The sequence below is a fragment of the Arachis ipaensis genome, chromosome B4, assembly GCF_059453495.1.
Source record: "Arachis ipaensis isolate K30076 ecotype BB chromosome B4, ASM5945349v1, whole genome shotgun sequence".
In the NCBI taxonomy this organism is placed as follows: domain Eukaryota; kingdom Viridiplantae; phylum Streptophyta; class Magnoliopsida; order Fabales; family Fabaceae; genus Arachis; species Arachis ipaensis.
Window position 1 is genome coordinate 21,100,559 of NC_142439.1, and position 24,186 is coordinate 21,124,744.

Consider the following 24,186-nt stretch of genomic DNA (forward strand, 5'->3'; position numbering starts at 1 on the left):
GTGCCAAGGTGCATCTTGAATTCTTGATTGAGTCTTTTGAGGGAAATTAATTAGTAAATGGGAAGGTGGTGTTTAGGCTTCTACCAACCTTTGCATTTCTCGCTCTTTCACCGTTGTCATAAAACTTGACTTCAGTTACGTCTAGTCTGGTGATGCTGTAGCTAAGTGTCCTATGCGTACCCATTATGCGATAGGCTTCTGGACTGAACTATTTTTCTTTGGAGTATTGCCCTATTGTTCCATGAATACTACGGAAAATTCAATGAGTGGGCTGGTTTCTGAGTTCTCACACATAATTTAGAATAGATATAAAAGGGCAATTTGAAAGGAAACAACAAAAGCTTAAAATCTCTTCAATTATGCATTTCTATGATTGGAAGATTGCAAGTTATTGGTGCAAAACAATGTAACCTTAGTTCTATCCTTCGTCCCTTCAAATGTAAGTACTGCTTCTTTACGTTTCTGTTTATAGTTATTGGTCTACTGCAAAACGACAGAAGTTGAATGGTGAACCCCAAAACTCTTCATGGTTGTTTGTTATCATTCTTTTCATTAGATGTCAATATGTCATTGGTGCAAAAACCTTATTTGTATCCCTTCTCCCTCCAATGTAAGTAATTCTTGTATATGTTTCTGTTTTTAGTTTTTGGTCTGCCACAAAACAACAAAAGTTGAAATGTGAGTACCAAAGATGTTGGTAGTTTGTTATCATCCTCTTGATTCTGAATGCTGTAATAGGGTAGATAGTCTATCAAAGCTAGGTGGTCGTTTGGTATAGATCTAAGCTACTTGGATTAAGCTTGCTATTGTTCTGGAGTTTACTTCATGTTCCATTACCTTTATAATCATTGGAGGCCCTTTAGTGCTTACGAGTTAGGATGTGTTTCCATTGAGAGATTCTTGTATGAGCACAAGTTTGACAACTCACATTTAGGCATACTTGAAATAAAAGTGGGTTCCACCAATTTTATGATGTATAAACCAGTTTATCGGTCCTACCAACATTTTGAGAGCATGCCTAAATATGAGATGTTAGACTAGTGGCCATCTAATAATTGTCTATTTCCTTTTAAACCTGTAAAATTAAGTGCTACTAATTTGACATGGTAATCGTCTCTATGGAATAAAATATGCATTTGCATTGCCTTTGACCTTTTCTCACAGAAGGAGCAAGTGAGCAACCGTTCAATTAAAAATAAAGAAACATCACCAACATTATCCATAAAGGGTTCCCACCCATACAATTCTCTCTAGTTTCTCCTTTGTTATTATGTATAGGGTCCTCATCTGTCATGTACTATGTCTCCACTCTTGAGTGACCATTGTAGCCTCCACAGCAAGTGTATGTGCTGCAAAGTTTCCTTCCATGTAGTTCCGGGGTAGGTGTACTTGAAAGAGCCTTAATATGAGGAGTCTTCAAGTAAAGAGGGTGGGGCTAGTTGCCTTAACTGTTACATAACTGTTTGGGCCTACTTCTGAAACATAAAAATTCAGCCAACTTGTCTGTTAGAAACAGGAAAATGTTACTTTTAACATTTATATTATGTATTTTGTATCCACATTTATTTTGTTACTCTTATATTTTGTTGTGGCGCTCACTTGAACACTTGAATTCTTGTATTTCACCTTTGATATGAAAATAATAGAAATGCCAATCACTCAATAATGTTATATGCTGCTTCAAGGTCAACCAGCACCTTTGCCAATAGGATATTGTTTTTTAGGCTATCCTCATGTGCCATTGTGGTCCATTGTTCCTCTATATACCACTGTTGAGTGTACTGAAGCACAGGGTGCATAAGCAAAACAGTTATTCAGGATGATATATATGCCTTGTAAGATGATTCAATCATGAGTGGCTGAAAATGACTTCATTCCTGGTCCTCTCTGTATAATATTTTTAAAAGCTGCAAAACTAAATCGAAGCATGTTACAAGGGCTATGGGACCTTGGACTTTTGATATAATCCATTGGAGATATGGAATTGGCCAATGGAACTACGGACAACTTGAACCTCGTATACTTGATAAGCATCTCTCTCTTCGGCCCTTTAGGCCGAAGTAATGTACTATATGGCTTCCTTTGATTGGTAAAAAAAAAAAATTTGTCAAACATTAATGTGTTCATTGTCTAGTTTTAAGGCCTTGTATTTCTAATAGTATTTGCTATTTTGAATGAAAGTAATAGTGAACAAAAACATTGAGGTCATACAAATGAACATGCATTCAAATTTATAATCATACGTTGCTATATTTTCTAAAAATCACTTCTCAATTCTCAGGAAAGCAATACATAAATGCATTTCATTGACTCATTGTGCATGATCCTTGAAAAAAGGGTTAAAAAATGGCACATCATAATTAGCGAAAGGACAAGTCTTAAAATATAATCCAGATATAAATGATCAAAATACTAGCATTTTTTTTTCTTATTTTGCACCGACAAGTCAAACCCATAGCGGGTAGAAATGATGTTAGATTAAGAAAAGACTACCAAATGTACAACGAGGTTGTCACGCACATTCTTCTCCTCCAAAAAACATATACTTAACTACATAAAGTATATGGAAAAAGGAGAAAGCGATGTATGACGGTTATGTGTTATATTACTCATAGGCTTGGCTAATTCACCAAGCTTCAAGGACTAAGGGTATTATTGTTATCCTCTTCTAGAGTATGTGTATTTGCTTGCGACTAAGCATCAATGTATACTCGAACAACATCTAATATTTTGGCTCGACAAATTGGACACTTTCCACCATTCCATTGCAGCTCATTGGCACACTTTAGACACGCACACATGTGCCCACACCTGCAACATAATTTTGGTGTAACAATATAAGTGTTACATTCTATTCTCAAAGTGGATAATATAAAATCATTTCAAACAAGATTCTTTCGTTTAGAAGCAAACGAATAAAAACATTTTACCTGTATAAAATTGAGTCAGCTTTATTATCATGGCATAAACAGCAATTGCCTTTTTTTGGTACCTTCTTCTGCGTCATGTTTTCTTCTTTGTTAACTGTTTCTCATATAGTACATTGCATCACAAATGTTACTAGAGGAAGAAATTGGAAAAAAACAGTATATGTAAAATAAATTGAAAACTCACCTTCAGTTGATTTTATGAGAAGTTGATAATTGAAAATTATTAAATAATTTAATATATTACAATTCTCAATTATTAATTTCATATGAAAATAACTATATATCAGTTTCTACAGTAAAATAAAGCCTAATTTTGTAGAGGCGTTTTTTCCTTAAGTGAGAAGTTTACTAAACACAGAAATTTGAAACAGAAATTTATTTGATTTCCCCTTTTAGGTAGAAAGCAAAATCATGTTTTCCGAACTTGCTTAAATGATTGAATTCTGATAAACATAAGTCATGTAGTGATGACATTGGTTAGTTTAAACGAATAGAAATGAGCAGAGACCTGTTTGAACCATGGATTGTTGTTGTAATTGCATCTGAATCTGCATATCCACGCAGCTCTTAATCGATTTCCTTAGCTCAGACATCTCATGATGAAGTTGCTCCATTTGTCTTCTCAAATCATAGATGAGTTCCATTTCCTATGTTACCACAATAGCATTAATAGTAAGCATTTAACAACCTTGTATGATTTAATATTTCAAGGTAAGAATGTACTTGAACAAAGACTCACCATTGAATGATGATTAGGCGGTGAAGAACTTCGCCTATTATCCTGATATGCAGATCGAAACTGAGAGGGTTGTGAATGTGAAGGAGAATATGTAGATGCAGATGCACATGCAAATACTACTCCATCAGAATCATCACAGGTTTCATTGTCTTTATAACTCCATGTTCTTGAAGGGCATGGTGATGAGGATTGTTGAAAATACTCAACATCTTCATGACACCGCTCCCGCTCCTGCTCCTGCTCCTGCTCCTGCTCCTGCCTCTGCTCCTCCTCTTCTTGTCCAGCATTTTGCATCTCGTCTCGCTTTTCCTCCTCCCCTCCTCCCTCTTGTTTGTCTTCTTGAGGAGATTTTGCAGAACGCATGCGTTCTTGTAGATACGCCATCAGAATTTGGTTTTCGTCCTCGTCATCTTGACAATTGATTAGTTGTGTCTGTGTTCCCTTATGGGAGTTCATCAATCTATCTATCACTGCCCGGAAGCTGCTGGAAAGGAAAGTCGAGACTGTTTTTCTGTAAACATAAATTATTCATTCAGTCAGTGTCTAGTTCTCAATGAAATTATCATCTTCATATTTGTTTTCATTCTTATTTGGTTGTTCATCAGTCATTTATAGCATTTGTCCTGTCTTAGAAACAAAATAATCTTATACCTTTCAAGGAGAATACGTATATCCTCATTTTGAGAAGTGGCAAGCATCTCTTTGTACCATGCTTGCCTACGCTCTTCCCAGTAGCTCCTCGGTCGAGAAATTTCGCTGATCCAGTCATAACTAGTTGCATCATAGTTCTGATCCATGACCTCTACCTCTTCTAACATATCATCATAATTGCTTTCATCATTGTGTTGATCTGTTGCATCTTTCCCTTCTACAGCATGCTGTTGTTCGCTTGACTCTGCCCCGTTTGCAATCTCATTATGGCCCGAATCATCAGCCATCATCGATGTTGGTGCCTTGGCAGTATCATGCGAATCATTATTTTGAACCTCTGCACATGTTTCTAGCAGTGTCACATGTGAACTTGCATGTTCTTTCTCTTTATTGTGATCTGCATTAGTCTCAGGGATTGATACTTGTGTGGATTCTCCAGAGCTATTAGCAGTCTCATGAACAACAGTCTGGTTGCAAGTGTCTTTGCCAGGTTGAGTAGCCGCAGCAGACTTATCCGACACTACAGGATTTGTAACTGTCTGTACCCGTGACGTTGTTGGATGAGCTACTTCTGCCTGTTCCGCATTTCTGTGTTCAACTGCGGTGCTAAATTTCCCCCTGTATTTTACATAAGCATATGTAATTTAGTATCCAATGCAGTGGAGAATTACTCTCCTCATAGAGATTGGTCCCTCTACCACTTTTAATCAAAGTTTTAACACGTGTTGGACAAATTTTATTGCAAGATAATTATATCCCAAAAAATATATTCCAAGACAAATTAGTCCCCCTTTAAAATTTTGAAAATTTGTTGCCTTAGGGATCAATTTGGGTACTTATTCTGTGTGGCTAAAAGTAAACTTTTTATAGTTATGAAATCCAGATACAAATGACGCAATTGTTGCCTACCAACGTATCCTTAGTTTTAACTTGGCCTACATAAATGCATTTGGCACCATATTAAAATGTCATAATTTTCCTTTCTCCTTTCGAAACTAATATGCAAGGCAAATCACAAAATAAATAATAAGCTACCATTTCATGAGAAATAGTCAAACCTTCGTTCCATAACAACAGCAGATTCTTGTGTCTGTTTGTTCTGTCTAGATAATGTTGATTTCTGTTGAGATTTATCATTCTCAGCAGCTGCATTCCGCTGCAACAATCTTAATCGAAGCAATGACTGCATCATGTGATGTGACATTAAAGAATTAGCTGCAATGAACATGAAGCTTATAAAATTTGGGAAGTGAAACAAGGATGACTCCTATTATTATACCTGAATTCGACCTTTTTGAGGGAACCTCGACACGGCTCGGCGTTCTGCCAGGTGGTTAAGCTCCCCTCGGCGGTCCCTCTCCAGCTGCATAAGCATATCGGTGAAAATCCGGCGGCCTCGAATCCTTCCCGGGGCACCAATCATGAGGGGAAAAGCCCTCCTCTCAGAATTCTCCGGTGCTAAATCTCTGCAAGGAGAGCTTGCCACGCTGCTAATAAACCCCTCAGATTCATTGTCATCGCCATGGACACTTGGTGTAGTTAGCCTCTTTATTATGTCTGCAACAGAAACCGGCCTTTCTGCCTCTGTTGTTGCAGTCTCGCAAGACGACCACCGCGATTGTGGCGAAAAGGACTGATCACTGTGTGTTTCCCAGTCCTCGTTCGCCACGGCGCAGGAAGAAGATTCCCCTGCCTCAGAATCACAATTATTGGTGGAAGTAACAGCAGTGGGACTAGTTTTGGCGCCATTAGACGCCGTCGTTTCAGGCTTGGATCCACTGAGCCTCTTCTCCCATATCTGAACAAGTGAAGAAGCAGCAAGGTTCGAGATATCTACACACTTATTATCATCACCATCAGAGTTGCAACTACCTGTGCTTCCAAGTTCTTTCTTGTTATTATCAATTGACAACAACCCAGCCTCACTCTCTAAATTTGAAACAATCTCCCGGGCTTGTTTCGCGGCCCAGCGATCAAGAAGCCGGGTTTGTCTCGGGCTAATCAAAGAGTTCAATGAGGATCCATCCTTGAACTCCATGGCATTTGAGACATGAAGATTCGATACGTTGCGGTGGCGCCGGTGGTGGCGCCGATCTTGATTATGATGAATTTCGTTCCAATGGGCAGAATTGTTCTCGTTGAGATTTCTTGTTGAATCGGAGTTGGACATGGACATGGACATGTTAAGGTGGTCCATGACGAAGTTCTTGATGTTCCTTTGAAGAGCAGCATGTGTGGCCTTATTAACAACATTGCTTTCTCTGCATCCATCACCACGGTGGTTACGGTCCCTCAGAACCAAACCAAAGGGCGAAGACGAAGCAATTTCAACTTGTGATGATGCCATGTTCAAGAGAATGGTGAATGCATAGCTGAATGTAGAGGAACCCAATTCAGGTTAACGAGTGATGAAGAGGAAAGACAAAGAGATTGAACACATTCCGACCATGTATCTCAAAAGATAAAATCCTTCTTTCTTTATTTTTAATCGGGTAATTGTGAGAGCCTCACCACAAAACAACTCAAAGAAAATTAAAAGAGAAGATTAATCAGTGGAGGAGAAAAGACCGTTGTGTTTTGCGAAAACTGAGGACACGTTTGTGGCAAAAAAAAGTTTCAACAAATTATCGTTACCCTCATTCCTCTATATTTAGAGCAGAACGACTTTTCTAACGGATTTGAATTATGTTAAGGAAAACAAAAGAAACCAAGTGAGAGTTTTAACTTTTATTCTTCTTCTTCTTTGGAGGAGGGGAGTTTGTTATATAAATAAGAACGAATGTAACAGTGAGAGAGAGTGTCGTTTGAGTGAGACGTTATGAGATTGGACCGTTATGAGATTTGTGACGTCATTGAATGAAAACACAGGTGGCCAGATGGGAGCCAAGTAAAGCCTAAAAAGGGAGATGTGTCTAACGAGAGCGTTTTTGCGTAATCTACTTTTATTCTACTTTATTACATTCACCAAATTAAGCTGCAGGATCAATGGCGGTGCTGCTGCTATTTCAACTCTATTCTACAGAATTTTGTTTTTCGTTTTATTTTTAAATTATATTTTATTCAAATTTTAAATCTAAAACATAAAAATTCATCGTTATTTTCAATAGTTAAAAGAAAAATATTAAATAATTATCAAAATTTATTATTTTTTGTTATTGTTTAATTATAAATTTAATTCATTTAGTTTAATTTTTTTAATTTAATAATATAATAATTTATTTTATTTTATATTTTTAAATATTAATAATTAATTAATCATAAAAAATAATAATTTTTAATAATTTTTTAATATTTTTTAATTAAAAATTATTGTATAATTTGACATGTTTAATTTAAACTAATATTACATTAGTATTAATTATGATTAGTATTATTTTAAATTTTATTAGTTAACTTAATTAGGCTTAATTTATAAAAAAACTTAAATGTGTAATATTATTTAATTATAATTTAATAACTTTTAATTATCAAAATGTGTATTGAACATGCTTCTTTTATAGAAAATAATAATTTAAAATATCAATAATATTCTACAACTAAGTAAATTATTTAACAAAGTTCAACCAAATTTTTATAACCTCTTTTATATTTATACATCATTTATATATAACTGATTTTTAATGCAAATGCCTTTTTTTATTGTGTTTTTATTTTCTTCTTATTTTTTTTTTTTTGTATTTTCTGTGAAACTTTTTTTTTTATAGATTTTTCTTTTATGATAAATATTGTTTAATCTGAATTTGTTTTCGATTAAATTTTTTGTTGTTTCGTAGTAATTCTAAAATTTTTAAAATCAGACAGTAAAATCAGATTCATATAGTAGTTTTATTTACGAAAACAATATACGATACAAGTTTAGATGAGTTAAACTAAGACGAATTAGTCACCAAAAAAAAAAACTAAGACGAATTGAATCATTGTTTTTAATCAAATTAAGTCAATAAGGTTTGATTCGTTCCTTTGATTAATGTAGTTCGTGAGTAGTTGATGTTTGTGTAGTATATATACAAGTTGGATAATTTCATTTTTCTTTGTAAAAATTAGTATTGATGATTGAGGATTTGAATTTGAATAGAATCTAGGAATTTTGAATTGTTTTTTCGATCAATCTTTTTGTGTTACATTTAATGATAATTTTAGTATTGATTAAGACATAATTTGGTGTTAGGTAGAATTAATTTCGGTGTTATGTATTTTGTTATGGTTACCTTGATATATAATTTTGTGGTTGATGTTGGTTCTTATGCTATACATTCAGTGTTAAATGGAATTAGTTATTGTATTTTTCATTTTTATGTGATTTCTATTTAGCAATGAGCTGATCAAATTCTTTGATTACGAATATGAACAATTTTGATGTTGTTGTTAGTTTACAATACTGTTGAGATTATAATTTTTTTGTATTTTTACAGTTTTTGTGTGATATTAATGAGTTGTTTGTAACAAAGATTGGGATAGCTTTCAATACACTTTAAAAAGCTGAAAATTGTTAAAAAAATTATTCTAAATTTACAAGTTTTTCTAGTAAAATAAAGAACACAAATAAGAAGAGAAGTCAAATTAAGAAAAAGCTATGAATATAGTTTAAATGACACTAAAATCACTACAACTCTTTTGTATGACCTAATTACATCAAATCCAAGTTAATGAAACCAAGTGCACCTCATTTAAATCAGAATAATATCGAAATTACTTAATTATGACGACATACAAACTTAGTTCAGAATAAGTACACAAACAAGACTTAATTAACCATAAAAATACATCCAAATCAATTTTAAATAAAAAAAAATCATGAATATGCTTAAATGATACCAGAACATCAAATTTAAGTCAAATAAGATAAAGTGCACCTATTTTAACTCAGAATAATACCGAAAATAGTTAATGATAATCACACACGAATTCAATTCAAAATAAACATATAATCATAATTCAATCAATCACAAAAAACACTTGCATGTAATTTTAAATCCAAAAAAATTATCAATATAAATTAGATAACACTAAATTAGCACAATTATCACAAAATTAACACTTAAAGAGAACTACTCTTGTACTTCTACTTTATCGCGAAAAACTCAAAATTAATACATTTTTGTGTTATTGTAATAAATTTCAGGATTATTTTTTTGATAAATTTTGCACAATTTAAAATTTTTTTATTTTTTTTAAAAAAATCAAACAAAAAAAAGAAATAAGTGTAATAACACATGAGTAAGAGAAAAAAATAAAAATAAAATGTAACAACAATAACATTAATACAAAAAGGAAGAGGAGGCGAAAACAACGCGCATAGAAAAGAAAAACACAAAGAAAAAGAAAGTGGAGATGAAAATAATGCGAAAAAAAACATAAAAAAATGTTATTTCATGCAAAGGTTATATCGGTAAATTTTATTAAATTTGGATTAATTTAATCAAATTTGGTTATGAAAAAATTTAAATTAGTAAGGAAACTATAAGATCATCTTTTTGGTTGACCAATATTCCAATAATTTTTTATTGTCATTCCAAATACACAATATTTATAAAAATATATACATATACTTGGTTATCTCATTTGAAATGATAACCAGATAAATAATGAAATGTAAAAATATAAATATTTATGGTAGAAAATTATTTTAATTTTTTAATTTATTTGTAGATAATACATATATTAATTGTAATTATAAATTATGCTATTTTAAATTAAATAATGTATATAATGGTGATCTCATTTATTATTATAAATGCTAAATTGAATAAGTTATTATTACTTTTGATTTGGAATTAAATGAAAATAAAACTATATATTATCTTTTGTTCTTTAAATAATTATCTTTTGGATTTTAGTTTGGACTTTAGATACTATTTTATTTGGACTTTAGGATTTAATAGGTGTCATACTCAAATATAAATAGGCCTTCAGGTTTCGGTCTCCAAGATACCAAAGTCGCCTTTATTACTCTTTCTCCATAAAAAAAATCACAATTCAGCTGCCTAGGGATACAGAAGGCTTTGGTTGAGGAAGATCGAAAGAACCACAAGATCCAAATTTTTTCATCAATTTCTAATTTTTATGAATAAAGGTACGTTTTCGCATTATGTTATATTTTTTGTGATTCAATATGAATGATCTAAGTTATTGGAATTAATTTATTCTAATAAGTGATATTAGAGCCATCCATAATTTGATCATCAAAAATATTTAATTTTATTATTATTTTATTCGGTATACGTTAATATTGCGTAGCTCACGTTAATATTATCGCACCGCAAAATTATATATATATAATGGATGAACACTATTCTTCCACGGTCCTGTCAATATTGTTGCATATATATAATATATACAGTTGTGGTTTAGGTTATAGTGCTCTTATATACATATTGATATGGCCATATATATATATATATATATATATATTTTGTTGCGTGCGTATAATGTAACCTAAGCGTGTTTTGATTAATTTTTTTTATATAAAATGATGCTCATAAATTAATGATTTATATACTGTTTTCATCTTTTGTTAAATCAATTGAGTATTATTGAATTATAATTTTTTTTGAATTTAATTGTGTCATTAATTTGGTATAAAAATTAATTGATTATCCTTTAAAATATAAGGATTAATATGTATATGTCACTTATGCGAATATTAATTAATCCAAAAGAAAATTTATATTTGGCCAAATTATGTATACATATTAATAATATTTGAATAATAAAAATATTATTTAATTGTTACATAAGGACACTAGTAACAATTTGAATTATTGTACCCATCAATTTTATAAAGATTTAGTTTTGGAATAAATTGATTGAACATTATACTGTCAAAGTAGCCTTTTTTGTGAAAATTGATTTATTCAAAACATAAGGAATATGGTGATATGAAATTCATGCGAATATTGGTCGGCCCAAAGGAACGTCTATATTTGGCCGAATTACATACACATATTGATAGTAATACATGTTTGGGTAAACAAATTAAGAATAAAGTAATGCTTATTATTTATGCGGACAATAATTGGCCCAAAAGAAGTTTATTGTTTGGCCAAATAATAAGCATTGCACACTTTTGTTTATTTTCTATTAATTATGCGGTCAATAATCGGCCCAAAGGAAGGTTATTGTTTGGCCAATTAATAGAAAATATATGCGGTAATAAATAGGTTGCGAAGTTTAAGTCTCCATGTACGCATTAAGTCGATCCAAAGAAAGGCTTCATGTGTGACAGGAATTTTGACAATATTTGATTACTACAATGAGAGTATCACTTACAATTAATTTTTCTATCCAAAGATTGAAAATTAATGTTGTTCTAGATATCTCAATATGGATTTTTTTCCCATTATTTAACTAATGTTTACTGCATGTTTATTTGTTCTAATCCAGAAACTATGACTTTAGCTACCAATGTTTCTGCACAAATTAGCAGTATTCCTATGCTGAATGGTTCAAACTTTAAAGTTTGGAAGGATACCGTGGAGATTGTCATCGGTTGTATGGATCTAGATATAGCTCTTCGAGAGGAAAAACCCACTTTCACTCCGAAAAATCTCAATGAGGTTAAAATAGAGAAGTGAGAGAAATCTAATCGAATGAGCATTATAATCATGAAACACTCAATTTCCGAGGCGTTTCAGGGCTCAATTACTGAGGATAAAGATGCCAAACAGTTCCTAAAGGATGTTGAAAAATTCTTTACTAAGAATGAAAAAGCGGAGGCAAGTAGTCTTTTGAGCAAACTTGTCTCCATAAGGTATAAAGGTAAAGGGAACATAAGGGAGTACATTATAAAAATGTCTCATCTTGCTTCAAAATTGAAAGCACTAAAGTTAGAGTTGTCTGAAGATTTACTCGTGCATTTCATTTTGATTTTCCTTCCTGCACACTTTGGGCAATTCAAAATGAGTTATATAACACTCTGAAGGACACTTGGTCCTTAAATGAGCTTATATCTCACTGTGTGCAAGAAGAGAGGCTACAGCAAGATAAGATTGAAAGTGCTTACATGGCTTCATCTTCTTAGTATAAAAGAAAGCGTGATACTGCTGCGGATGCGCCTTCTCAGCAGAAAAAGGCTAAGAAATAGGATCAAGTTTCAACCTGTTTCTTTTGTAAGAAAGTGGGACATATGAAGAAGAATTATACCAAATATGCCACCTGACGTGTAAAGAAAGGTATAATTCTTACTTTCGTTTGTTCTGAGGCTAGTTTAAGTTATGAACCTGTTGATACTTGGTGGGTAGATTCTGCTGCTACTACTCATGTAAGTGTTACTATGCAGGGTTGCCTGACCGCCAAGTGATGCCGAAAGATACATCTATGTGGAAGACGACAATATAGTTGCAGTCGAAGCTATAAGAACCTTTAGATTATGTTCCACGAGTGAATTTTACTTGGATTTATTAGAGACATTTTATGTACCGTAGACGAAATTTGGTTTCTATTTCTCGTTTGGACAAATCAGGTTATTTTTGTTCGTTCGGAGACAATAAAGTTAGTCTTTTCTATAAATCGAATAATATTTGCTTTGGTCATTTGGTGGATAATCTATATAGGCTTGACTTAAATTCCTATAATAATGAAATACTGCAAATAGATACAAAACGAAAACTAAATGAAAATTCGGCATCATTATGGCACAAACGGCTAGGTCACATCTCTAAACAGAGAATTCAGAGGCTCGTGTCGGATGGAATTCTTGGACCCCTAAATTTGGCGGACTTTGAAGTCTGCATTGAGTGCATAAAGGGAAAAAAGACAAATGAAAGGAAATTAGGTGCCAATAGAGCTAAAGATGTCTTAGAACTGATACATACCGATGTATGTGGTCCATTCCCTACTGTCTCTTGGAATGGACAACGGTATTTTATTACGTTCATAGATTATTACTCTCGTTACGGGTATCTATATTTAATTCATGAAAAGTCCCAAGCCTTGGATGTTTTCAAGTCTTTCAAAGCTGAAGTTGAACTTCAACTTGGAAAGAAAATTAAAGCTGTCAAATCTGATCGTGGTGGTGAATACTACGGAAGATATGATGGTTCAGGTGAACAACGTCTCGGGCCTTTTGCTCTTTTCCTAGAGGAGTGTGGTATTGTTCCGCAATACACCATGCCAGGCAAACCTAGCATGAATGGTGTTGCAGAGCGAAGGAACCGAACTCTTAAAGACATGGTGAGAAGTATGATTATTCATTCTTCCTTGCCTGAATCACTCTGGGGAGAAGCCTTAAAGACCGCAGTATACATCCTTAATAGGGTGCCAAGAAAAGCAGTTAACAAAACCCCATATGAAATTTGGACTGGAAAAATGCCTAGTATAAAGCATTTGCATATTTGGGGATGTCCAGCTGAAGCGCGACCTTATAAGCCGCATGAAAGAAAATTGGACTCAAGGACAATTAGTTGCTACTTTGTTGGTTACGCTGAGCGTTCACGTGGTACAAGTTTTACAATCCTGCATTAAGGTCTAATTTTGAAACGAAAAATACGAGATTTCTTGAGGATGTTAAGTTTGGGGGGAAGAAAATATTAGGAATGTTGCTTTTGATGAGGATAATATAACTGACAATAATCAGGTCTTTGTGCCTATCATTGTTCAAAATACAGTTATAGTACAAGAGCACAATGAGAATCCCTCTGTAGATCCAGTTACAGTACAAGAGAACAATGAGAATATTATTGTTGCTCAAGATACTGCTACAGTACAGAAAAATGATGAGAATCCTCATCAACCCCAACCCATACAGCAAGATCAACAACCTCAAGAAGTGTTATTAAGGAGATCCAATAGAAAAAGGAGAAAATTCATCTATGGTCTCAAACAAGCTTCCCGTCAATGGTATCACAAGTTTAATTAAGTCATTACCTCACGGTTTTGAGGTAAATATCATAGAAGAGTGTGTATACCGCAAGTTCAATGGGAGTAAATACATATTTTGGTCTTATATGTTGATGACATTCTACTTGCCAGTAACGATATAGGCTTGTCGCATGAAACTAAGAAATTTCTATCGAACAAATTCGAAATGAAAGATCTTGGTGATGCCTCTTTTGTATTAGGAATCGAGATACTAAGAGATCGTTCTCAATGTATTCTTGAATTATCACAAAAGAACTATCTCGAAAAGATTTTAAGTAGATATGGCATGGAAAGTTGTAGACCAATGGACACACCCGAAACTAAAGGAGACAAGTTCAGTCTCAAATAATGTCCTAAAAATGATCTTGAGAAGACAGCAATGCATGATAAACCTTATGCATCAGCACTAGGAAATTTAATGTATGCTCAAGTCTGCACACATCCCAATATATCATTTACAGTGGGAGTGTTGGGTAGATATTTGAGCAATCCGGACATAAATCATTGGATAGCTGTTAAACGCGTAATGCGTTATCTAAAGAGAACAAAGGATACATGCTTACTTATCGGAGATCGGAAAATTTGGAGATCATTGGGTATTCTGATTCCGATTTCATGGCATATGATTGCGAAATTTTGTCACTGAGTTTCGTATAGTAGATGACATTGAAAGGTTATTAAAGATATTTTGTGACAATAAGTCAGCAGTACTATACTCCAATAACAATAAGAGCTTGACAAAATCGAAGCATACAGACATCAAGTTCTTAGTTGTCAAGGAGAAAGTTTAAGAAAAACAGATTTTCATAGGACATATAGGAACAGAATATATGCTAGCAGACTCATTAACTAAGGAATTGATCCCTAAAGTCTTTCATGAGCACGCTGCTCGGATGGGTGTCAATATTTGTGATGCATTGGTTTAGTGGGAGTTTATTTTATGCTATATGTCCTATGACAGATATTGAATTATTTTTCTGCAGAATTAAGTTGATGGTTTATTTCATGTTATGTGAAATGTTCATTTTACAAAATTTATTTTGCGTTTGATCTCAATAAAGTTTTAAAGTTGGACCAGTTGGAAATAGACATGCATGAGATCACTTGGCATGTAATTTCTATATTACTCATCCAAATTTGATCTATGTCGTTAAGTATATTAGGATGGTGATTGTCGTGGTTTAGTCACGAGATTAATGTGATAAAAGTTGTGGTAGTTCTATATCTAATATATGAGACGGACTAGATTGTTAAAGTAATGAGAGAAATAGCATTCAGATGCGGGCATAAAGTTTATAAGATGTGATTATTTCAAGAAAGAATATATGTATCGCCTAAGTGGGAGATTGTTAGGAAATTATTTTAATTTCCTAATTTGTTTGTGGGCAATACATATATTAATTGTAATAACAAATTATGCTATTTCAAATTAAATGACTTATATAATGGTGATCTCATTTATTGTTATAAATGCTAAATTGAATAAGTCATTATTACTTTTGATTTGGAATTAAATGAGAATAAAACCAGATATTATTTTTTGTTCTTTAGATAATTATCTTTTGGATTTTAGATATATTATCTTTTGGACTTTAGATACTATTTTATTTAGCCTTTAGGATTTAATGAGTGTCATGTTCAAATATAAATAGGCCTTCAGGGTTTCGGTCCCCAAGATACCAAAGTCGTCTTTGTTACTCTTTCCCCATCAAAAGAGTCATAATTCAGCCGCCTAAGAATACAGAAGACTTTGGTTGAGGAAGATCAAAAGAACCACAAGATTCAAATTCTTTCATCAATTTCTGACTCTTATGAATAAAGATACGTTTTCACATTATGTTATATTTTTGGTGATTTAATATGGATGATCTGAATTATTGGAATTAATTTATTTCAACAATTTAAACTTAATTTTATTTTATCACAATATCTTACATTTTCATTTCAATTAAGAATTTTACATATGTGAAAGAGTTATTAAAGTAAGCCAATATGGGCTAAAATAGTAAATAAGACTAATATATTTTTTTGAGAGGAGAAAAATAGCTACCCGATTCAACTTAAATAAATTAGTATGTTAAATTAGTAATTTTAAAAATGAAACATGTTGCTTACAAAAAAAAAGACATCTACTTATAATAAATATGATACATATATTGAAATCAAATTTTAATTTGAAGCAACTAAATAAATTTATAGTTTTCTTTAAAAAAAAGTTATATTTTTTAAGAATAAAAAAAATAAAATAAAATATAAAAACACGTGACAATCTACTGAGGTGTGAAGTCATGGGTGGATCCCAAGATGAATCGGATCAAAATTAACTAATTTTTACTTAAAGAATTACAGAATTAGGATGAAAATTAACTTGAAATTTTACAAGCTCTACTCACAATTTTACGGTTTTATTATTTTATATATGGTTTATGTAATAATATGGCCTAATATCAAATAGTATTTATAATTTTAATATAATTTGGCGTGCATTGGACAGGAGAATAAAATAAAAGAGGGAGATGCTCCCTTGAAGAAAGACGCTTAAAATATTTTTTTTTTATAAAGATACTTATGTGTCGTATTATTATTGGACGTATTAATGAATTAATTATTTTTGAATTTTTTAACAAATTAGAATAAAACTGATTTTTTCATAACAATAACAATAAATCTAATTGTTATCAGATTCAGTCGAACCGACTAATTTATCTAACCCACTGAATTATGATATTTTATTTTTTTTAAAATAAAAATCAAAGATATATTTATCTTTTTATCAAAAAGTTTAAATATAATTCGATTTAAATTGTGTAAATTAATCGAATTAAATCGAGTCTAATAATTATAATGCGAACAATTAAATTTATTATTATTATTATAATAAATCGATTTTATTCTAGTTTATTAAAAAATAAATTATTAATCAATTTAATAAAAATGTTCAATAATAACACAACACATATAAACAACACATATAAACGTCTTAAAAAAAAAAAAAAAAGGACATTTTTAGAGTTTTTATATCGGAGTAGTCTCCCAATAAAACTAGTTAGAATTACTTTTGGAACGTAAGATGATTGAAACAATAAAAATTACTAGGGAAACCAAAAAACCAGTGAAAATTAACTAAACCTTGTACTATTAGATTTCGCTGCATGAAACAAATGATCATACCAAAACTCCCTCTGATAAATTATGTCTTTAAAGTTTAAATCCTTAAATAACATGAAATTACTAAGCATGCCTACCCTTTTAATTAATCCATATAGTGGAAGGAAAACTCAAATCACTTGTGTTGACTCCCAATGTTCCTTCTTCTCAAATTTGAATCTCTTGTTTTTGGCAACATGCTGAAGAAGATCACAAACTTGCCTTGAAGATGGCCTCTCCTGTGGTGCAGTTTTTGTACACTGCATGGCTATCTCAACCACTTGGAACGCCGCGAACTCCTCCGTGGGTAAAGACGGCTTCAGCTCAGGATCTATGAGCTCCTGACGCATGGCGGCATCTTGGTTGTGGAAGTGCATCTCCACCCATCTCACCATGTCCATGTTTCCCCTGAAAGCTTCATCTGTTGGCATTTTGCCACTTACAAGTTCCATAAACACAATTCCCATACTGTACACGTCACTCTTCTCTGTTGCCTTCATTGTGTATGCATACTCTGATGGACAATATCCCAATATTAGTTAACTTCCTCATCAAGTAACAATTCTACTATTGCTATAATTCTAAGTCCTAACAAACCTATGTAATTGTTATTCAACTAAGTTTGATCCTACTAAATGAGTTGGACATCTTTGGTAAAAAATAATAAGTTGGATAAAACAATTTGAGAGAAAGAAGAGTTATAATGAGCAGCATGGTGATTATTACCAGGGGCTATGTAACCATAAGAGCCAGCAAAACAGGAAGTGGAGTCAGAATTGTCAATGAGTGCTTTTGCAAGTCCAAAATCTCCCAAATGTGCATCCATATTTGAATCCAGCAATATGTTACTGGTCTTGATGTCCCTATGAATAATCTTTGGAACACAATCATGATGAAGGTACTCTAATCCATGAGCCAATCCCACAGCAATTCTGAACCTTGCATCCCAATCAAGAATCCCTTTTTCCTTCAATGTTCTTCCATGAAGCCAATCCCACACACTCCCATTCTTCATGTACTCATATATCAGCAGATTCCAACCTGAACATCCTTTCTTTCTGTCGCTACAACAACCAATCAGTTTCACCAAATGTCTATGCCTAATCCTCCCCAAAGTCTTCATTTCTCTTATGAAGCTCTTGTTTAAGAGATACTCATCTTTGAATGAAATCTTCTTCACAGCTACTGTCTCTCCGGTGGCCCATTCGGCTCGGTACACCGTCCCGGAACCTCCAGAACCAATGATGAATTCCTCACTTAGATTGTTTGTAGCATCCATGATATCTTCCCACCTGAATTCTCGGTTCCCACCAATGTTAAGAGGAAGCAGAAACCGCTTCTTTGCATGTGAAGAAGAGGAGTAAATGCAATTCACTTCACCAAACTTCCTAAAAATTTCTTGCTTGTTTTTAAGGAAAACTCTGCCTGCAAACATTAGTATTGCAATTGCAACAATACTTGAAACGGAAGAGACTATAACTAGTGCTGACAGACTCATCATTGGTAGCTTATTGCTGTAACCATTGCCTTTGCAGCACTTAGAGGCGCCGCAAAGGCGAAGGTTCCCGGCAAAAGCTTCCAAAGGCCAGCGGCGGCGGAATTGCATATCCAGCTGGCCTTGTAAATTATTGTAAGAGAGATCAAGTTGATCCAAGCTTGACATTTCACCAAGCAGCAGAGGGACTCCACCACTGAGTTGATTGTGGGAAAGATTAAGAGCTTGCAATTTCAAAAGCGAACGAATTGAACTTGGGATCTCACCAGAGAGATTATTGTAACTGAGGTCCAGAATGTTCTGAAGATTCTGGAGGTTTCCAATCTCAAATGGAATCTCACCACTGAATCCATTTCTTGAAAGCTGCAGCTCATAAAGGTTGATTAGCCTACCAACTGTTTGAGGAATTGACCCAGTGAGATTGTTTTGGCCAAGCCTAAGGACATTCAGTGATGTAAGATTACCAATATGCCCTGGGAGGCTTCCATTAAGGGAATTTCCATCAAGGCAGAGTACTAGCAACTTTGTACAATTGAATAGGCCTAATGGAAGAGACCCAGAAAGTTGATTGAACGAGAGCTTAAGCTCTCCCAGTTCCGGCAAGGTTCCGAGCCACGATGGTATCTGTCCGGTCAGCGAATTGTTGTTCAGATCAATGTGGGAAAGATTGTGACACAAGGAAAGCTCATCTGGTATTGGTCCAGAGAATGAGTTTCTTGATAAGTCTAACAATGTCATCTCAGTGATTTTCCCCAATGTCCTTGGAATTTCACCAGAAAATCTATTGTTACCTAATCTGAGCCTATCAAGAGAATGTGAATTTCCCAATTGAAAAGGAATCACACCATCAAATTTATTATCAGTTACATCAAAGGAAAGAAATGAACTTGAGCTACACAATGGAGCCAAACTACCATTAAGCTTGTTCCTTGAAAGGTTCACTCTTGTCAAGTTTGCTACATTTGCAAGCTGGTGAGGAAGATTGCCTTCAAGAGAATTGTTGTATAGCATGAGCTGATCCAATCCTCTCAGGAACCCTAATGTTGCCGGAATTGAACCTGATAGTTGATTATTTGCCAGATCAATCATCTTCATCTTTTGACAGTTACCAAGTGTGGCAGGAATTTTCCCCTCAAGGTTATTATTCCTAAGGTGAAACCAATTCAACTCTTTAAGCCTTCCAATAGTGATTGGAATCCCACCACTGAATTGGTTCCCAAAAAGATCAATTAATTGCAACCCTAGACAGTTACCAATCTCCAAAGGTATCTGCCCAGATAACTGATTCTCAAAAAGGGATAAACTTTGCAACTTGCCAAGCTTCCCAATCTCTCTAGGAAAAGAACCATTCAACTTGTTTCTGTACAAATAAATTTCCTCCAAATTTGTAAGGTTCCCAATAATGAAGGGAGAGATTGAACCACTGAGAGAGTTATTAGCCAAATCAAGAACCTTCAATGATACACACTCAGCTAACTCAATTGGAATCACACCATGAAGCCCACAATCTGAAATACTCAAAGACACCAACTTTGATGCATTATTGGAACACATAGTACTGGGAATAGTACTACCATGAAACTGGTTCCAAGAGAGACTCAAGTTCTGTAACTCTCTCAAGTTTCCAAACTCACCTGGAATCTCTCCAGTGAGATTGTTCATCGACAAGTCCAGAATTTGAAGCTTGCCCAGTTGAAAAAGAGACTTTGGAATGTTACCCACAAACTGGTTATCCATGAGGACCAAGTCAGTGAGTTCACTCAGCTCCCCGAGTTGACTCGGTAACTGACCCGTCAGCTTGTTACTTGCAAGGTTGAGTATCTGGAGATTGGAGCAGTTCCCTAACTCAACGGGAATCGTCCCCGTCAACATATTTCCCTTAAGAACCAGCTGCTGCAACTCGGTGAGTCGACCCAGATGAGTTGGAATCGTTCCAGCGAGTGCGTTATAGGCGAGTCCAAGAAAGTTAAGCTTGACGAGGTTCCCAAGCGAAGGAGGAATAAAACCAGTGAGTAGGTTATCACCGAGTTTGAGGATTCGGAGAGCGAGCATGGAGCCGAACTCGGCGGGAACGTGACCGGTGAGTTGGTTGGAGAGAAGAAGAAGCGACTCCAATGAAGTGAGGTTAGTGAGAGTGACAGGGATGGGACCCACAAGACCGTTAGAAGAGAGGTCAAGATGAAGAAGAGATTGTAAACGAGAGAGTGACGGTGATATTGAGCCATTGAGTGAAGAGGAAGATAGGTTGATTCCCACGACGGTTTTATCATCATTGCATGTGATTCCATTCCATGAACAGTAGTTAGTGTTGTTGAATCTCCAATCCGCCAGCACCTTCAGTGGGTCTTGAAGAAACGATGATTTCACGTCCAAAAGAACCTTGAGAGTAGTTTCAGTTACGTTGTTGGCGCCATTAGAAAGGCCCAGGAAGAAGAATAGTAGTAGTAGTATCATTAGTGAAAGGTTTAATAATGATGATGGTGATGGTGTTTAGTTTGTGAGAAGAAGAATGAAGTTGATAGTAATATTTGATAATGAAAAAAGTAAGGTAAAGTTAATGTTAGAAGGTTGGGAAGCGGTGGTGGTTGGGTTTACAGTTTCTTGGATTGTGTGGGAATTGGCAGAGAAATGAATGAAGATTGAAGGAAGTATGGTTTGTGTTATGTGAAAGAGTGCAGTATTGTCAATAAATGATGGAAAATAAGTAGCCATGTCTGCTACTTGTGTATTGTGTTATTTAATTAGCTATATATACACCAAGGAGAAAGATAAGGAGAATCCACTCAATCCAGTGAGAACGAAAGCCAATAGTAGTTCAATTTCCCTTGATAGGAATTGGTTTCAGTTTATATTGGCTATAACAAAGTCTAATGAATGTAGTGCCTCACAAATTAAAAGCATTGTAATATATTTCCACTCTACATACATACATTGTTAAATTCCTTTCTTACAATATTTTTGTCTTATATTTAAATTGACATTAAATATCTTTTATTTTTCTTTACTAAAAATATTGCTCTTCTAACCCTTTTTTGTTTTCATATTTCTAACGTCATGTAGAGTCAAATTGTATTTATTGGTTGGATCATCATCATCTACCAAAACTAACGTGTCGTGCGTTTGGTCTTTTTGATTGGTTGCATGTTCTTTGTGTTATAAAACCTTTTAAATACTGTGTCTTCAATCTTCATTAGTATTTTTCCACTGAATGAATCAAAACTGTGTGCTACTGTTCTTTTGTTTTTAATAAGCCAGAAATTCTTGTGTTTTCTGGCCAACATTTAACCATCAAAATAAAAATAGATGATTTTTTATCATTAGATGTAATCTCACACCATTAAAAATATTATTGATGACTAATTGATGGTTACAAAACACTAAAATTATTGGCACCTAGCGTTTCTCTTTTTTTTTTTCTTAATTAGGCTATTTGACTTTGTATTACGTTATTTACCCAAATCTACTATAGAGAGTAAGGATATGTAAATAATTCTCATCAACAATTAAATTAACAATTATCGAAAAGAAAGATAAATATATATACATATTTCCTGTACTCTAGAGTTTTTTTTATAGGAATTATTGATGTAATAATTTTCTTTTTAAGAACATATTGATAAGAATAAAGTTGCACTGTATGAAAAAATTGTGGCCATTATGTGTATTTTAGACTAGGGGTGCACAGACCCGGCCCGGCCCGAAGGCCCGACCCGGTCCCGAACACTTTTGGGGCTAATTTGGTGTGATTTCATCGGGTTTAGGGTCGGGTAAGGGTCTCAAAAATAGACCCGATCATTATTTCGGGTCGGGTCCGGGTCATAGCTCGGGTCACCCGAAGTCGGCCCGGTGACCCGGTCATCATACACAATTAATATTTTGTGTTATTAGTGATGGATCATGACTAATCTTATGTGGAATTTAAGTATTGTAAATCTTAATATTTTGTGTTATTAGTCATTATAAAACTATAAGTTAATGTTTTATGTTTATAATGTATAAGACTTTAGACTAATGCATAATATTGTGTTATTTGTATTGATTTAAATATTTGGTATTATTAGACAATATTAGTATTGATTGTGGTTATACTTTAGTATTGATTGTGGTTATGCTTTAATTTTGAAGAAGGGTTGGTTCTTGTTATATTTTTCTAAGTGAATTTTACCATGTTAAATAATGGTTGGAGTCTTGAAAATTTGGATATTTTTACATGCTAGCTTACAAGAAGGTATCAACGTAATGTAATGTTAACGGCCTGGTTTTCACCCGGTTTTCACCCGGTTTTTACCCGGTATAATTGTGGCCCGAAAGTGTATTGGTTTCATCGGGTCTAGGGCCGGGTTCGGGTCTAATAAATAGACCCGGTGTATATTTCGGGTCGGGTCTGGATCACATCAAACCCGGCTTCACCCGGCCCATGTGCACCCCTATTTTAGACATTATGAAAAGTTGCACTGTATTTTATGTCATTTTTATTGAACCGTACAATGTTATGATTATACTAATTCCATGGATCATATCTTGTTTTGGATTGTCTAAGGTTTGGCGCGCGAGTGTGGTCTCTCTTGGGTCTTCTTTTCACACTTTCTGAATCTTCTGATTGGTTTCGGCTGATTCAATTCTGAATGAGTAGAAATTTTATGTGACAAAGCCCGTTAAATAATTAAAAAAAAAAACAACTATGTGTATCTATGAATTTTATAAATACTGACAAAAATATCTATTAAATATTAAAATTAATGTTATACTTATAAAAGATGAATTTTATACGACAAAAATATCTAAATTTTAATTTTTGTTAATTTTTAAAATTTTCAAATTATCCTCACAGTTTATTTTCAACTTTAACTCCATTATTGTCATTTCTTTTTCAAATTCTAAACTTTCTCAAAGTCTTCCGGTACAAATAATTATTTTTTCATATAAGTAAAATTACTTAGATGGAGATATTTTTATATAAAAATAATAAATAAAATTCGTTAAATAATTTAATATATTTAATTAAATTCTTTAATATTATACACCTTCTATTTGTGTTGACTAAATTATATTATTATTCTGGAAGAGTGAAGCCTCGCCAGCTGTTATTGGAATGTCTCCTCTTACTATAGCATTTTCCAAACCAAATTAGAAAACAATAAAAAGAATCCCCAACCTAAAAAAAAGAAAAAAAAAATTATATCAACTAAGTTGTTTCAAATAATGGATAATATGTGTCTTGATTTTTTAAACAACAAATTGAATTTGATTCTTAAAAATAGAATTAAAAGAACGTTCTCTTAGTTGAATTAAGTTCGTATAATAATTCTTAACAATGAAAAAATGAAAAGAAAACTCAAGAAGAAAACTTACCAAACATATTGAAT

General features: G+C 33.5%; 2 protein-coding genes across 2 annotated transcripts; both read right to left on the bottom strand.

Moving 5' to 3' along the window:
- Nucleotides 1–2,397: 2,397 nt before the first annotated feature.
- LOC107639087 (uncharacterized) lies at nucleotides 2,398–7,062 on the bottom strand. The gene is made up of 7 exons (XM_088483895.1): nucleotides 5,600–7,062; nucleotides 5,379–5,503; nucleotides 4,321–4,938; nucleotides 3,670–4,180; nucleotides 3,439–3,577; nucleotides 2,931–3,024; nucleotides 2,398–2,811 (listed from the first exon to the last, which is right to left on the bottom strand). Exons 1-7 carry the CDS (start codon nucleotides 6,665–6,667, stop codon nucleotides 2,694–2,696), a joined length of 2,673 nt encoding a protein of 890 aa, XP_088340021.1. The 5' UTR covers nucleotides 6,668–7,062; the 3' UTR covers nucleotides 2,398–2,693.
- A 10,229-nt stretch (nucleotides 7,063–17,291) lies between these two features.
- Nucleotides 17,292–21,547, bottom strand: LOC107639090 (uncharacterized). Its single transcript, XM_016342508.3, has 2 exons — nucleotides 18,052–21,547; nucleotides 17,292–17,839 (listed from the first exon to the last, which is right to left on the bottom strand). Exons 1-2 carry the CDS (start codon nucleotides 21,272–21,274, stop codon nucleotides 17,457–17,459), a joined length of 3,606 nt encoding a protein of 1,201 aa, XP_016197994.1. The 5' UTR covers nucleotides 21,275–21,547; the 3' UTR covers nucleotides 17,292–17,456.
- Nucleotides 21,548–24,186: the final 2,639 nt, after the last annotated feature.

What these genes read in the sequence shown, in the direction of transcription:
- LOC107639087 (XM_088483895.1), bottom strand. Translation starts at nt 6,667, where the DNA reads ATGGCATCATCACAAGTTGAAATTGCTTCGTCTTCGCCCTTTGGTTTG. An exon ending in CTCAAAAAGGTCGAATTCAG is followed by an intron (nt 5,504 to 5,599) that starts GTATAATAATAG and finishes CACATGATGCAG; the next exon opens with TCATTGCTTCGATTAAGATT. An exon ending in CGCCTAATCATCATTCAATG is followed by an intron (nt 3,578 to 3,669) that starts GTGAGTCTTTGT and finishes GTGGTAACATAG; the next exon opens with GAAATGGAACTCATCTATGA.
- LOC107639090 (XM_016342508.3), bottom strand. Translation starts at nt 21,274, where the DNA reads ATGATACTACTACTACTATTCTTCTTCCTGGGCCTTTCTAATGGCGCC. An exon ending in TTATGGTTACATAGCCCCTG is followed by an intron (nt 17,840 to 18,051) that starts GTAATAATCACC and finishes ATTGTCCATCAG; the next exon opens with AGTATGCATACACAATGAAG.